The sequence below is a fragment of the Cydia splendana genome, chromosome 21 (assembly GCF_910591565.1).
Source record: "Cydia splendana chromosome 21, ilCydSple1.2, whole genome shotgun sequence".
NCBI classification, from domain to species: domain Eukaryota; kingdom Metazoa; phylum Arthropoda; class Insecta; order Lepidoptera; family Tortricidae; genus Cydia; species Cydia splendana.
The window spans coordinates 2,805,673-2,822,848 of NC_085980.1; the positions used below are offsets into that span (position 1 = coordinate 2,805,673).

The 17,176-nt window shown below is 36.3% G+C and overlaps 1 protein-coding gene across 1 annotated transcript in view; it reads left to right on the plus strand.

The window, feature by feature from the left end:
- The window catches only part of LOC134801181 (large neutral amino acids transporter small subunit 1), a 49,071-nt gene extending 44,489 nt beyond the window's left edge, over window positions 1–4,582 (plus strand). Inside the window, exons 10-13 of the mRNA XM_063773728.1 lie at window positions 284–377; window positions 1,001–1,159; window positions 3,905–3,960; window positions 4,301–4,582. Coding sequence (XP_063629798.1) covers window positions 284–377; window positions 1,001–1,159; window positions 3,905–3,960; window positions 4,301–4,303 — 312 coding nt within the window. The 3' untranslated portion in view covers window positions 4,304–4,582. The remainder of the gene's footprint in view (window positions 1–283; window positions 378–1,000; window positions 1,160–3,904; window positions 3,961–4,300) is intronic.
- The last annotated feature ends 12,594 nt before the right edge of the window (window positions 4,583–17,176 follow it).

Here is a 17,176-nt window from a genome sequence, read left to right on the forward strand (position 1 = left end):
ACCCGCTGATTGTATGTATATGCATGTATGTATATGTATATGCACCATTGTGTGAACATCTGCGTGATATAGGCCTACAGTTGCACATTGCAAAGCATGGCTTGGCATGGACCATCCTTGACCACTGTATACTGGAGCCTTAATATACTGAATATACACTAGTATATTCCAAGACCAGACGCCAAAAATATTCCCATAATTTTCCTGGGCATTTACGACAGCCAAAGCCAAAAATACTAGCACACGTTTATCCTCATTGAAGTAATATTTGTGCTATTTGCAGTTGAGTATCGGTGCAGCGGTGGTATGTCTACCCGTGCTGCGGTGGACGCGGCCCGAACTTGATCGCCCCATCAAGGTCAACCTCTTCTTTCCTGGTAAGTAAACACACACATTACGCCATTATTGGCTGACAATGAGTACCTACGTGGTGACTCCGGCACATTAGTTATTTAAAAAGGTGTACACCTATGTAAAAAATATAACCCGAATGGGGTTCAAAGGATTAACCCGCGATGACAATCAAACTTCAATTCTAAATTTAAAACCTAAAGCTGCTCTCCTAGTTTGCTAAAAAACATTGACATCTCTCCAGTACGGTTACCATCAGTTTCTCACTGACATAAACGCCGTCGAGAACGTAATTTACTTTCTATACATCCCGTTTGCACTAATATGCGAGTGCGAGCGAGATGTATAGAAAGTAAATTACGTTCTCGACGGCGTTTACGTCAGTGACAAACTGATGGTAACCGTACAGGGTTTAAAGTTTACATTTTCGTTCGACACATCTTGCACTTTACTCACTTGGCCTAGGTAGGTACTTAGCTAGTATGACTGTGCTCAAAATAGGTATGCATGTAGGGAGGCATGAGGCGTGATATTTTATAGTAATATAAGTAGAAACATGAAACTTTTTTTTAACAACGCAAATAATGTGACGTAATTTTTTTATTTTTATTTTCATCCCAATTCTAAAGCCCTTTCCTTTTTATTTCAGCAATATACATAATCGCGACTCTTTTGGTGGTGATCGTACCAGCGATAGCGTCCCCCGCTGAGACCGGCATAGGCTGTCTCATGATCCTTACTGCCGTCCCTGTCTATCTCCTCCTGCTGCACCCTCGCACCAAGGTGCGGGGCCTGGCGTCTCTCACCAGTAAGTACTAATTGCTCTGTATAGTCTGTCCGTTTTCCTAAGATCAAGTGCGCCATAGTAAATATATGGCGAACTTGATCTTAGAAATCGGACAGGCTATACCTACTTATATTATACATTTATATTATATGCCGACGGCTGATCGTAATGTTCCTGTATAATGTTTTGACGGTAGTTACGTTAAACCAATAGATAGGTAGGATAGGTTCGTTAAGTGGTTTTAGATGCCCGAAGGGCAAGGGCAACTGACCAGAAATAGGAGCCCCGCTTAGCGGGGCTTCGTCGGCTCAGGGAACGAGACAATGATTTTGACGTTTCACAATATGCCTAGGAATTTCACGATCTGCCTAGGCATTTCACGATCTGCCTGATTTTACGGCCGCCGACACATATACCTCGCCTATACCCCATTTTTGCAAAATGGAAGAATGGCGTGGTTCATTTCCAAAAACTGAATCTACAAAAAGCCCTGGGAGACAGTTGATATGGCGATTGATATGGCGATGTATTCTCTACCCCTAGAGAATAGCTGACCCTCCTGCCAGTCTTGCCACTTCCTGGGCCCAGTTTTATAAAGTTACAAGTTACAGGTTACAAGAGTACAGGCTACAGGCACCTGTAATGCACTGTGAACGGCTACAGGTGTTTTATAAACACACATAGATAATTACAGTTGTAAAGAACCACGGTCAATCTCGATTACATGTGAAATACAATAAAGAGTAAAGTTTAAAATCTCTCAGAATACGAATAATTTTAATTAAAATTAAGAATTACGAGCGAAAGAGCGAATCACTGAGACACTACAAGTAGCTGCCTTCGAGCAACACCGGCTTCCGACACATCGGAAGGGAGGGGCCCAAGCGATATCTCACCGTACAAATCTTTCTGCCATTTTTCGCGGGGGGAAAGGTGCACACAGTCGCACTTCTCACACACTTACATACAAAATCCAATCTGTAATGACGACACAAATACATAGAACATGACACACGTCAAAGACAAATCTTGCAAACCTCGATCTCTTTTTGTGTACGGACGAGTGACAAGTGTCACAACACGCACACTAACACATTTTCGTTGAAGTATGTTATTGTATTCTGAGAGATGAGAAGTCGGATTTGTCGCTCGACCGATCCGCAATTTGTACTGAGCGAGCAAAATCGATAAATCCAACAATTACATGAAGCTAAAATATAATAATTGTGTTTGAATGTAATTAAACGTATGATATGTAAAAAAAAATATTACATGTGAAATGTAACACTTTCTTTTTGTAAATTTGATGTCCCCGACCTCTTTTTATAACAAAAAACCGAGCAAACAGGCATTTTTGTGCAGCAGTGTTCACGCGCGCGTCTGGACTCGGTCTAGTGAAAAATCCAAGTGCAACTAGTTTTATTACCCGCGCTAGATTAGATTGATGCGCTAATCTTGTACCTCGGCAGAGGGGAAATAGTGCGAATGCCGCCTCCCTTCCGTGTTGCTCGAAGGTAGCTGCTGTTGTGCTGTTACAGGACTCAAGACGTATGTCAGTTTTTGTTACAAGTGTACCAATCTACACTTGTAATTTACAATATTTTTATAAAACGCTTGTTCGATTATGAGTTTAAAACTATTAAACTCCCATATTTTCGTCTATGGTTGAGCTACAGGCACTTGTACCTGTAACCTGTAAAATTGTAACACAGTACTTTTATAAAACGCAAATTGTAAAAAACGGAGCAAGTGTTGCCAGTAAACGCCTGTATACTTGTAACTTTATAAAACTGGGCCCTGGTGACGCCCTTGGCACGTACACAGCACGAGCATGAAAAAACCCATATAGGGTCATTGCGTCAGTTTACCGACCAGTGCCTGTTTCCGTCTACTTGGCGTAGTTGCTACAAAAAAATCCTTCCTTCTTCCTCGCGTTATCCCGGCATTTTGCCACGGCTCATGGGAGCCTGGGGTCCGCTTAACAACTAATCCCAAGAATTGACGAAGGCACTAGTTTTTACGAAAGCGACTGCCATCTGACCTTTCAACCCAGAGGGGAAACTAAGCCTTATTGGGATTAGTCCGGTTTCCTCACGATGTTTTCCTTCACCGAAAAGCAACTGGTAAATATCAATGATATTTCGTACATAAGTTCCGAAAAACTCATTGGTACGAGCCGGGGTTTGAACCCGCGACCTCCGGATTGTAAGTCGCACGCTCTTACCGCTAGGCCACCAGCGCTTCGCTCAGTTGCTACAAAAAATTGCGTATCATTAAAGTACACAGGTATATATTCAAATTATACGCATTTCTAGAATATATAGGCATATATTCAAATTATACGCAATTCTGTAGCAACCAAAGATAATATAATCACTACGTCAAGTGGACGGAAACAGGGCTGTAACCGCGAAAATCGAAGTTCGCAAATTGCGGGCATTTTTCTCTGTCACTCTTATTACGCCTTCATTGGAGTAAAAGAGAAAGATCCCCGCAATTTGCGAATTTCGGTTTTCGCGGTAGCCGCTCAGGCACTGGACAGTAAACTGACGCAACGACCCTATATGTATAATCATCAAACCTGCTCACAAGATTTCACGAGAACCGGCTGAATGTGAGCTGGGGGCCTATCCAAGATCACCCTCCCATGAAGAAACTTTGCGCACCACTGACTTAGACATTAATCCTTCACCCAAACCCCCCTAAAATGTATGGTTCCATGTTGATATTACACATAATTCAACCATTGTTGTGTTTTACTTGCAGCGGCAGCAACTCATCTTATACAAAAGCTGACATTAGCAGTTAGACCGAAGACGAAGGTATTTATTAATTATTTTAAACCAACGTTAATACTTAGAAGTGAAGCAGAAATAGGCATTAATGCGTGAAATGGTATAGCTGCGTCCCTGTCGTCAGTTACTGAATTATAGTTTGGCAAGCCACGTCCGTCAGTAGAAAAAGGCGGCAAATTAGAAAGGTGGTCCTTCCATAGAAAATTTGAATTTCGCAACTTTTTCTACTGACTAAGTGTGTTTGCCAGAGTATAAGTAAGATGTGTGAAGCGTTTTAGATTCCTAATTTAAGGCGCATCATACACGGGCGGGCACAAATTTAGCTCGTACCTAATGATAATGCTGATTTTTATTTTTTTATTTTCAGTGAACAGCTGACCGACGTAAGATTCACGCTCACATATCCGACCATTCCCAATGCATTCCAGTGATCAAAGAACTATCAAATGTAGGTAATATTAAAAAATAATTTAAACCACGAAATCAACAAAATCACGAATAGCGTAGGCTTCCAAATAAAAAAATAATAATTATTATTATTATAATTGGCCGTTTTTATTGTCTCTGGTAACTTTAGTCATGTCTGTGTAAAAAAATAGTCAATGTTGCCAGTGTTCTATTTCATGTTAGGAGAGTTTGGCAAGCATTTTCCGTCAGTAGAAAAAGACGTCAAATTTGAAAAATTTTGGCGTACAGTCTGACAAGAAAGAGTAGAAATTAAAAAGTGGCAATACTGTTGTGTCGTCCCGTTTTCTTATATACATTGCTTTGAAAGGGACGACACTACAAAATTGCCACTTTTTAATTTTTACTCTTTTTTGTCAGACTACAGGGTCGGAGTTCCATAAAAAATTTGAATTTCACGCTTTTTTTACTGACAAAGTGGGTTTGCCAGAGTATAGTTTGAACGGTCATATATACTGGGTCAAGCAGATCTTGTCAGTAGAAAAAGGCGGCAAATTTGAAAAATGTAGGCGCGAAAGGATATCTTCCCATAGAAAATTTGAATTTCGCGCCTTTTTCTACTGACAAGATTTGCTTGACCATCTATAAATGTGCTTTTATAATATTTATAAAATTTTAATATACGAACACTGATGTAATGATAAAAATATCTGAGGTGTTTTTGTATTAGCGTTTATGTAAATGTAAGTCTTGTTGACTGTTGTCATATTTAAATACATGTATTTAGGATGACATAATATGCTAACTTAATGATTGTCTTAACTTTTTAGGTACCATCTCATTATGAGTATACATTATTTTACAATAGTATTACATTTAACATATATACTTACATAAAAATCGGACTTAAATAGGTTTGTATGGTTTATTATTCATAAAACCTATTGGGACCATCATCTCATGTTTCGATGAGTTTTGAAGTGTTCTATTTCATGGAAAGAGCATGGAACAATTTGAATTTGAGATTCAAACTGAGCTGTAATCTCATTGTAACGCTTTATTATTTTATAACCTCGAAAATGACAATACTTTCATAAATTTGTAATATAACTAGTAGCTTTTATATGTATCTCAATTATAATTGAGAGATTAGGTACTAACAGGCAGTTGTAAAATACATATTTAGACAAAACATATTAATAGGTGTTGAATTCATGGTCCTTCGAACTGGATGGGTGAATGTTTAAATGGAAAATTTTGACTAAAACGTTGGAAACTGACAAACAATGAAACAACCAAATTTCCATAATTATATCTTCCCTCGCTTTATCTATTCCAATTGGAAGTAAAATTGTAGCTTAAAATATATAAGGTAGCATTTTTTTAAACTTTAAAAACAGTCCTTTTAAAAAAACCACCTATGAAGTCGTAAAATTAACGTCTTATCTACCGCATCTGTACAAAACTTACTCCATTGGCTCAGCGACCCAAAATGAGACTTGGCCTCAGACACAAGACAGCGCCACTTTTCTCGCTTCTGCGCTACTTCTTGTTAATGTTGACTCGGAGTTCTCTCGCCTCCATCATGTCACTCCAGCAATACCTGGAGCGTCTGACAGGACAAAAGCTGTAAAAAATCTTACTTTTAGACTTTTATACTACTTATAATTACAGTGTTTAACATTTGAGCTGTTTTTAACAACTGTCTGTAAGTACAGGTTTGTAGTTGGTAGCAGTTACCTACCTATACTACTAAGGGCAACAAAGCATAGAGATATCTGACGCTCGCTCATTGGATGCATATTAAAAATACTTAATTATTACGATATCATGGGCCCATTTATGAAAACTGTTGCTGGTTTGGTTGCTGGTACGTTGTAAATCAATTAACTATATTATTTCCAAAAAATATGGGAGTCACTTTCTGATACATTTTTTGCAAGTTTAATTGTCGTTGCCATGTTTTTATTTTTATCAAGTTATAATATTTGTTGGCTGTGCCTACTTTATTAGCCTCCCAAAGATTCACCTCGAGTGTTAATATTATTTGTAAGCTTAGTGTAAGTAATTAAGTACATGTATTGATTTTTTTAAATATTTTTTATGCTTATTGATAGATTATTTTGTTTGTAATTTTGTATATAATGAAGAAAAACATACGGGACATTCCAAAATACTGCCTCAATTTTAAATTGTTGGTATTTTTTAATTAAATATATTAAAATAGATAGTTAAGGATAGGTATAACATGAAAATGTTTCTTTTGCTCATTTTAATTTAAACGGTGAGATTTTATTTCCGTCAGATACACATAGTATAAATGTGGATTATGTTATTTTGTCAAGTTTTTTGCAGCATTTTAGCTGTCTCAATAAAAAACCATTTTTTGTGTCCTTACTACATTGTAACAAATTAAATTGCTTATGTACCTACGCTTATTTAAAACTGTAGACGAAAAGTCGTAATAAAGGATTAAAATAAAAATAAATTGACCCGTAAAGACGGAAAAAACTTATTTATTTTCACTTGTTACTATGTAAACACTTGCATTTGTTTTCTGTCTGCACTCACATTTATGGATTACATCAATTACTATACTAAGTGTAATGTTATATGTCGCCGTATGTGTTGCATCGGATGTACTCGCAGGATGGACACAGTATGACAATAATAAATTGTTAAACAAACATTTTGAGTATTATTTTACATTTATATCGTTTACCTACCGTGTATTACCCCGGTCGACATTTGCCCGTATTTTATTAGTCATTCTTCAAACTATAATTCGTGATAGTACTGATATGTGAATATTTTGTATATAACAAAGTGGAGAGACGATTATCAAAAAAACTGGGTTTTTTTTCTTTACCTGGCAACTTTTTCATTTTCTTTGTGGGTACGTTCAGAATCAATCAACACTTCGGTTTCAAAATGACAGCAATATCTTCCACGTAATAAAAAGCACAGTGAATATCTTAAATAATTTGAATTCTATTTATTTAAAAAAAGTAGAATGGGTAAGTTAGAATATACAATTATAATAAAAAAATTATTTGACTACGGTCTCATATTTTTTATTATTATTTTTGAACGTAATCTGTCACTGTCAGTGTCACGTTGACTTTACCAAAACAACGATTTCACGTGCGGACCTCACAGCAAGCACTGCAACCAGTATTTCTATTTAATTCAAGATTTAAAATTGTATTCACCAGATTATAAAGTAAAAGCAAACAAACAAATATGGTTAAAATGGGGAAGAACAAATTAAAACTCTTGAACAAGTCACCAAAAGGAGAGAAGATTGAAACCAAACTTGTGGGTAAGATCACCAAAAAGAAAACGGGGGCAAAAGATCCCACATCAGAGAAGAAAAAGGTGTCCATGATAAAAGAACTGGCCACTAAGAGCAACGACCTCGTGAGTGTAAAAGAAAATAAGCAGCTATGGTTTGCCAAGTCTCTGGTATCGAAGGACGAACGAAAACCGCCACAGCCCAAGCAAAAACCGGTGGAAAAGCAGAAAAAAAGACAGAAAACTCAAATAGATGATACCAAAATGCTACTGAAGTTGATGAAAAAGAAATAATATTGGAAGCATGCTAAAAGTATTTCTCTATGTTAGAAGTTATTGTCTGTAATTTGGTGATGTTGTGTTGACGAATTTAAATATTGTACAGTGACTTTTTTTACAAAAATGTTAATTATTCATAAGAATCTGATGATATTAGAGAAGCATCGTTAAATTTAAGCTATCTTTGTGTATATAAGTCAATTTAAATATAGATTATAATTTGAAAATGTATATTTTGTATTTTTGTATTTTATTTATTTGCGTTAAGTACATGTACATGCAAATACAGTTTTATAGGTACAAAGTAGGTATATACAATTATTTACAATATTTACATTAATTATTATCCATTACAATTTCAATTATGTTTATAATTTAATTGGCACAAAATTAGAAAAACATTGAAAATACATTAAAATTAAAATCGATATAAAATAAATTTAAAGTTACACATACACACATAAAACTTACAAATTACAGTCCAAACTATATAATAATTACAACTATTACAGTCATAATATCTTAAATCTAGCTAAAAATATAAATGTATAAAATAATGTCGGATGTTGTATAAATGTCAAGTTATGATGTAAAAATAAATAAAAAAGTCTACGAAGTTACAAATACAGTTCCTAAAATAATTTTAATCAAGTGCGTTGGCAAAATATTCGTCAATTGTGTAGAATGGTCTATTTATGAAATAATCTCTTACCTTTATGTCAAATGTTCTTAGGTCACTACATTGTTTTATGTCGGTACTTAATTTATTAAAAATTTTAATTCCGATATTGTTAAGGCTGTTATTAAAATGGATAAAGTTAGATTTAATTTGAACAATTTTTGATTTGTTTCTGAGATTAAAATGATGGGTTTCTTCAGCCTTTCTATAATTATTTTGATTGACATACATATAAACGCATATTCGATATAAATACAATGCCGTAATTGTAAATATTTTGTGGTCTATAAACATATTGCGATGAGTGACTGGTATGTGTTTAGATCCCACAATAATTCGTAGTGCCTTTTTTTGCAAGAGTAGTATAGAGTTTATGTTCGTTCCGTTACCCCATACTTCTATACAATATCTGATAATACTCTCGAAGTAGGAAAAGTATACAGTTTTAAGTATAGTTACATCAGCTACTTTCGAAAGTGATTTTAAGGAGTAACATGCACTAGCCAGCCTTTTGCATATGGAGTCTATCTGGTTGTTCCATCTCAGATAAGGATCGAGTTCTACCCCTAAAAATTTAATACATTCGGCCTTCTGTATTGGTACATCACAGTCGAAGTCGGTACTTTTAGGGCTACGTCGAAATATAGTGTAATAACTTTTCTCATGATTGATTCTAAGGCCATTGACAGTAAACCAATTTTCGATTTCTTCCCAGCATTTTTTGATCATTACTTTGAACTCATGTGTAGTGGTCGCATTCAAAATGACACTGGTATCATCAGCGTATAGATAAGGTGTTCCATAGGTAAGAGATTGGGGTAAATCGTTTATGAAAATTAGAAATAATAATGGACCTAGTACAGAGCCCTGAGGCACCCCGTATTTTACTACAGCTTCTTCAGAACGAGCTACGCTATCAGAATCTACATACGATATTTCCACATATTGAGTGCGGTTAGTTAAATATGACTCAAAGAGATTCAGAGCAGAGCCACGAACTCCGTAATATTCTAGTTTGTCGAGAAGTATCCTGTGATCGACACAGTCGAATGCTTTTGTCAGATCACAAAATACTCCGCCACACTTATAGCCTTTATTTAGATTAAACATTACTTCCGTTACTAAATTGATTACAGCATTTGAAGTATTTTTTCCTTTCCTAAAACCATATTGCTGTGTAGTTAACATGTTGTGTTTTGTCAAGTGTCTTTCGATAGTTTCATTCCGATCTGGCATGTACAAACACCATGCTTACCATAGATGGTAGGATCCTATAGATGTGCTATACGCCTGCATCCATGAGGGACAAAACATATGTAATGCGACACTATGATTGGCTAAATTTATTTGTTGCCCCAATACAATGTGAGACTGTGACAAGGACAAACAATAATAGCTATTTCATTGCTACTCCAACATAAGACTTAACATAAGAATTCGGTCTTTTCCCCCCACCCCTCATGCCTGATCCAGTTATATACTAGATGCTTACACTGTCTTTAATATTACTACCTACTTCTCAGTAATAAACAGTGTCATCTGCTCTTAACCTGAGTGCGTAGCCAAGTTGCCAATCGTTTACGCTCTGTAGCAAACAACGCAACTGTATTTGTTGCGCTAATAAGAGTGTGAGAGAGAGTACACAGAGCAAACAATTGGCATCTTGGCTAGGCACCCATTTAATCTGACACAAAAAAGAAAGATAGCAAGTTCAAGCCTCCGATCTAGTCTCCTAAGCCCCAAGGTCCTACATATAGTGCTTATACTTCTTCAGTTCAATGAAATTTAAACCATATTCAATTGGAACAGAGTTGCATTTCTTTTGTATCATTAAATTTTCTAACAAATAAAAATCAACTGTATTCTCTGCACTATAGGTTCAAATTTCAGTGGCAAATTTTGGGTTTCTCATTTGTATGGCTGGGCCTTAGGATGCTAGGCAATCAATAGTCACAATTTTGTATAAGAAAAAAAATAGCAAGAGTGAAATGGGTCACGTTTTGGGTAATGGGTCATTTTTTAATTTAATAGTATAATGATCCCAAAATATCTAAAGGTTTTCTTTGTCAAGGTTAGGTTGAGTTGATGGGGTATCTTACCTTTTCGTGCCAATCATTGGGCAGTTCACCCTTCCTTTAGTAAGCAAAATAAAACAAAAAAATATGTTCAAAATACTTTATTCTCAACAACATATGTATAAAACATTCTCACTGGTACTATAGTATGTATGTAGAGTATGTACTAAACTATTACATTGGACTTAAATGTGTACTGTAGAATCAAAGATGGCGCCTACACTCGATATAAAAAGCCCTGTTACCTAATCCTAGTGCTGACAATTCATCCGGAAAACCCAGTACGAATAATATAATAATGGTATGCTAATGCTATCATATTCAACTTAACCTTTTCGACGCCGTGTCAAATACAAAACCTGTTACTCGGACGCCACGTCACGGAAGTGTCAAAACTGAAATTGAACTTTATGCATATGCACGTAGGTGTATGTTGCTCTGTGGTCTGTGACCGATTAATCGATCTTTGGTGTTGAACCTGCGGTGCGGATATATCGGTCATTGGCGTCCAAAAGGTTAAACATGAGGTCAGGGCAGTGGCGTATTGTGAACCAATCTAGCCGTGGGCAAAAACCACATCAGCGAGGCCCTTTTCAATGTGTTTTCCCAAGGTAATAAAAAGGTTGGCTTTGCGAGGCCCCCCTAAGTGCTAGGCCGTGGGCGAAGGTCCCATTCGCCCACGCCTACCTACGCCACTGTCAGGGTGCCTAGCCAAGATGCCAATCGTTTACTCTCCGTAGCGAACGAAACGCGAGAGAAGACAGTATCATTCGCTACGGCGCGAACGATTGGCATCTTGACTAAGCACCCTGATATGTCAGTCGGGCCATTATATAAAGTTGTACAGATACACGATTTTTTTTTCAAATTTGAGAATACGTCTACTCAGAATCTTGAGCTCTTTCGTTACCTACTAAACGGAGAAAAAATGTTCCAAAATCTCTATACATTTTTTGATCCTTCCATTCTGTGTTTGTCATACAAAGCCTATTAAAAATGGTAATGGAATGGAAATAAAAATCCTGAAAAAAAATGTTCCCTTATTACGACCAAAGAGCTCTTGATTATGAGTAGAGAAAAAAAACAATAAGGTAGAGTTAGACCAAGAAAAATCTGCAGCTATTTTGATGTTTATACGTCATAATTTCATAGAAGTTTGACGTTTAAAACGACACTTTCACTGCGGGGGCTATGAAAATCGCTGCAGACTTTTCTTGGTCTAATATTGTTACACATAATGTTGCAAAAAATGTAAAAATCAAAAGGTACCTGTAGGTTTCCATGAAACGTCATTTTAATCTTACAAACACTATCCAATTCCATAAATAGAACGTTATTTTTTGTTCCATCCATTATTCGAATTTTAACGGCAAAAATATATACCGACAGGTTATTTTACACTTAAACACCTAGGAAATAAGATACAATTTCAAATGACATAGTGAGAATGTATGCACATATAGAACTTAATAACGAATAAGTCATTTTTTTTAGATTAGAGAAAACTTTATATAATGTTAACATTGTTCTAAAACTAAAATTTCACAGGAAACTAAATGCTACTAATATAAGTTAAAACTCTCGTTGATTCCTGCTAACGTAATAGCGTTTTCCATTGTTTGAGTGTTTCTTTTATTTTATGCCATTTTTATTTATGGTGACCTTTTTTGCCACTTATGTGTTATTTCTACTCAGAATCACGAGCTCTTTCGATCTTAATGGGATAAAAAAATGTCCCAGAGTTTTTTCCCTATTGTGTTACCATTTCCCCATACACTTTGTATGGCGGTAACAAAAAGAAAAGTTTGAAAAATGTATGGAAATTTTAGGACACTTTTTTTCTCCTATAAGGATGAAAAGGGCTCGCGATCCTGACTAGAAATAACACAAAAGAGCCAAAAAAGGTCACAATATATAAAATGGCAAAAAATAAAAGAAACGCTCGTTTGGTTGTGGCAAACAAGGGTAATGTCCGTCGTACACAATACTACATACATACAAAATATGAAGTAGTGTTACGTTTTTCATTAGGTTTCATTACAAGCTGTCCACCACTTTTCTTCTCATGAGGTAAAATATGAATATGAAGCCAATATTATGCAATTAAATTGACCGTATTCGTAGAAGATTAATAGAGGCAGACCAAGATAAGTTGGCAACGATTTTGAGCCCAGGCTGTGCAAGTGTTATTTTAAACATCAAATCTCTATGAAATTATGACGTTTACTTTAACACTTGCACCGTCTGGGCTATCAAAATCGCTGCCTACTTAGCTTGGTCTCATTCTTCGCCACCTTGTCGTTTGTTTTTCATCCCTCCCACTATTATGGAAAGAGATGCATATTTTATTAAGGCGCCAAAAGGAATGTGAAAAACGCTAATACGCCATCTTTGGGCTACGTCATGACAACTTTAGGCAGCACTAACAGTCTTTATTTTGTAAACAAAACTTATTGTAAACAGGGTGTGATTCTTGTTAGTACGAAATAATATTCGTATAAGCTGCCAATATCATAAGTATTCTCAATTTACACCCATAATTATTGATAATATCCAGGCTTTGAGTAATTTTAATAAAGTTTACATTGATCTGGGGGCACATCAGTGCCCCCGCCAAGTCGAGCAAAATATTTTATATTTGACGACAGAAATGTGCCACAAAAAAACTATTTTTTTTTAATAATAGAAATTGAACCCAATTTATTATTTAACTAGATTCAAAATTCTTATTTTCGTAAGCTAGTCAAAACACTGTATAATTGATGAAATTCTGGAACCTAAGAAATTAACTGTCATGTTCATGTATAAATTGTTTATGCTGCATTTCCACTGAGGCGCAGATGATGAGACATGCGGCAATCAACCAATAGCATTGGATGAAATCCATATCTCTTCTCCGCTCCGCTGGATTCATAGATGGCAGGATCTATAGGAGATGTGCTATACGCGTGCGTCCGGACAAAACATACGCAATGCGACACTATGATTGGTCGAATTTATTTGTTGCCCACCATAATCAATACTAAATTTACGGTGGGGAACAAAAAAAGTGAGACTGTGACAAGGACCAACATAATATAGCTTTCGCTGCTACTCCTACTGAAAGATACATAAAGCCCTGTCTCCATATTGCGCGGCAAACTATCGAACATTGGGCTCGCGAGCCAACCCGGTATCCATTGCGCGCGGCTGCCTCGCGAGCCAATGTTCGATAGTTTGCCGCGCGATATGGAGACGGGGCTTAAGACTATCCCGTTCGGTCACTTTCCCCCAACCTTCACGCCTGATCCAGTTATATACTAGATTCATGACTGCCTCGCGAGCCAATGTTCGATAGTTTGCCGCGCGATATGGAGACGGGGCTTAAGACTATCCCGTTCGGTCATTTCCCCCCACCCTTCAAGCCTGATACAGTTATATACTAGATTCATGGCTGGATTACAACCAATGCCACAGAAGAAATAATAGTAGCGGTTCAGGGCCTTTTAGGGTTGTCAAAATTCAAGTGATTATCTTATCTGTGGTTGTGCACGGAAAGGGAAGTCAAGTGGTGCCAACCCTAATAATTGCTCGGAGCAATGCTGAGCCGAACGGAGCCGAGTTCGACCGAAGTCAGGAGTGTCTCCCCACTGCCAATGCTATAGGTTGATTACCGCATATCTCATCTCAGCCTCGGTGGAAAGCCAGCATTAGTGCAGCCATACTGGAAGGTTTAACTTACAGTTAAAGTACGTACATAAATAAATACGATCACAACAGAACCTCCCGCCCGCGATGACTAGGCCTTCAATATTGTATGGGAAATCCGAACAGAAATGTATGACAGAAAAAACTTTGAATTTGAATAAGAAAGAACAAGTAAAGTGTACTTAAGTTTTAATTTTATATGACATTGGGGCTGTCCATAAATTAAGTCATCTATTTTTGTCGATTTTTACCCCCCCCCCCCCCCCCTAAAACCATGCTTCGAATGACCCCGTTTCCTCCTACGTCATGCTACCATCATCCGATGTCCAGACCCCTCCCCCCTAATTTGAAATGACGTAATTTATGAATAGCCCCATTTGTCAACTGCCAAATAACAGTTCCATAGCCGCTAAGCGAGTGCAACAGTCGCGCACGTATCCAATATACTTATAGAGTTAGACCAAGAAAAGTCTGCAACGATTTTGATAGCACACGCGGTGCAAGTGTTATTTTAAACGTCAAACTTCTATGGAATTATGACGTATAATATAACACTTGCACTGCGTACGCTATGAAAATCGTTGCAGACTTATCTTGGTCTAACTCTATCGTGACTTCGATTGCACCATTGGGGTAAGTTGCATTAGATATATAAGCTTTGCTTCGTTTGGGGCTAGGTCGATCTGTGTCGGACAATTCCTAAAAATATTTCTTGATATAAATCATGTTTTATAAGTATTATAAATCAAACTAAATAATGAAATTATGTCAATTCTGTTCGGATTTTAACATAAACCTAGATATTAAATGTGCACTTACATTAAAAGTCATAACTTACCTCATAGTTGTTACATTCAATGTATAATACAGCCTTAGTCTAAGCACTAAGCTTAAAAAGCTCTGAAAACTACACTTAGGTCATTCTTATTGTTCAGTGCATCTAGATTTGTTCCACAGTTTAGGAATTGCGGATAGTTTAAATTATTAGGCATTGACTAAAATGGTGGATGTATATGACATAAAAATAAATAAAATAATTCCACTAAAACATAATTTGTGATATTTTCAACCAAAAAGTAACACATTGTCGGTTGTCGATAAGGTTGATTTCAAAATGAAGCTATGTGAAAATAGCGCCTTTTGACAACCAATAATGACGGAAAATACACTCTTACCTACTGGTCTTGGGGAAGACATATTAGGTAATATTTTGTACAGACTAGGTTTTAGTGCTATAAAACGGTCCTGAAAGATTTCTTAACTGAGCGTAATACATTTTTTTTTCAATCAGCAATGTATTTCATACATTGTGATCAGTTGATCACTTGTGACAGTTGTGACGTCGCGTCGGTAAATGCGACGTTTTGAGTTAAAGTACAGATGTAGTGCATAATTATTTTCCATCGTATTTTCACGGAAACATACGAACGTGTCTTGCTATTTCAGTCAGTCTCGGTACAAAAAGTACTGAGGTTGACTGAACTAGCATGACAAATACGAACGTTTCCGAGAAAATACGATGGATGGATTATGCACTACATCTGTGATACATTGCTTGCTGATTTCTTTTACAAGGAAAAACAAAAGTCCATCCTCCATTTTAGTCAATCCATAAAATGTTAGTTATAATTAAATTGTCAAAATTCTCAGTGCATTTCTTTAGTAATTGTATGTAACTGTACCTAGAATTAGGAACATTAGGAACGCTTTAGTTTGGCACTAACAATCTCAATGGAAGCTTATGGCGAAGAAACAGTTTTTTGGCGTATAGATTAGATTAAGACGTAAAGGACGAATAAATGTGACAGTTTGAGGCAAAAGCCTACCACGGGTTCAGTAGTCTATCCTACATACTCGTAAGGAGCCCAATCTTCAGAGTCAAGACAATGATGTTAACCACCTATAAATATTTTCGCGGTGCCGGCATTCGCGATTAAAGAAATTAAAATCTTTTAATTAACCAATAAAGAAGTATTAAATTTATTTTATTTCGTAAACTTTTCAAACAAATAAAATTCAACTCAATTTATTATAGAACTGGGTTTAAACCTGAGCAAATGTTTTGTATCTATCTAAAACCTTTACAAGCAATTCTTGTTTATTTATATATATATTTCGGGATCTCGGAAACGGCTCTAACGATTTCGATGAAATTTGGGGGTTTTCGGGGGCGATAAATCGATCTAGCTAGGTCTTATCTCTGGGAAAACGCGCATTTTTTGAGTTTTTGTATTTTTCCGAGCATCTCCCAGATATTTATCATTAACCTTTTCGCCGCCACGTCAATGATGTAATAAAGTGTCATCAACGCCATGTCAATAATAGCACGTAGACAACCATATAACATATGTTGAAAATGTCACATATTTTGTCCTTTATGTCTTATGCTACATACATACGCCTTAAAAAAATCAAGATAAATCTTAAAACATTCTAATCATAAATATTTAAACCTTTGTTTTATAAAGAAAAACGTTACTAACGTTAATGCTACAAACAATGCCCTCTTTTTTCTGACGGAGCCGGGTAATAATTAAAGTGAATACCTAAAATGAAATTGGTATGACAAGGTAACTTACTATAATGACTGTATTTTTGAATTGTAAAAATCTGTCAATAAACAAGTTTACACTATAAATCTCCCTTGAGGCTCGATAGTATTAAAATCATTTCAAACGAGTTACTCGCGCGCTCGATCAGTAAAGCCGGTGCTCCAGAAGAAGATCCTCAGAAACGGATCGAAATGTCGAGCGTTTATTCGACCTAATAATACGTGAGTAACCCGTTACAAATAATTTAAAAATTTTACAGCCTAGTGTATTTT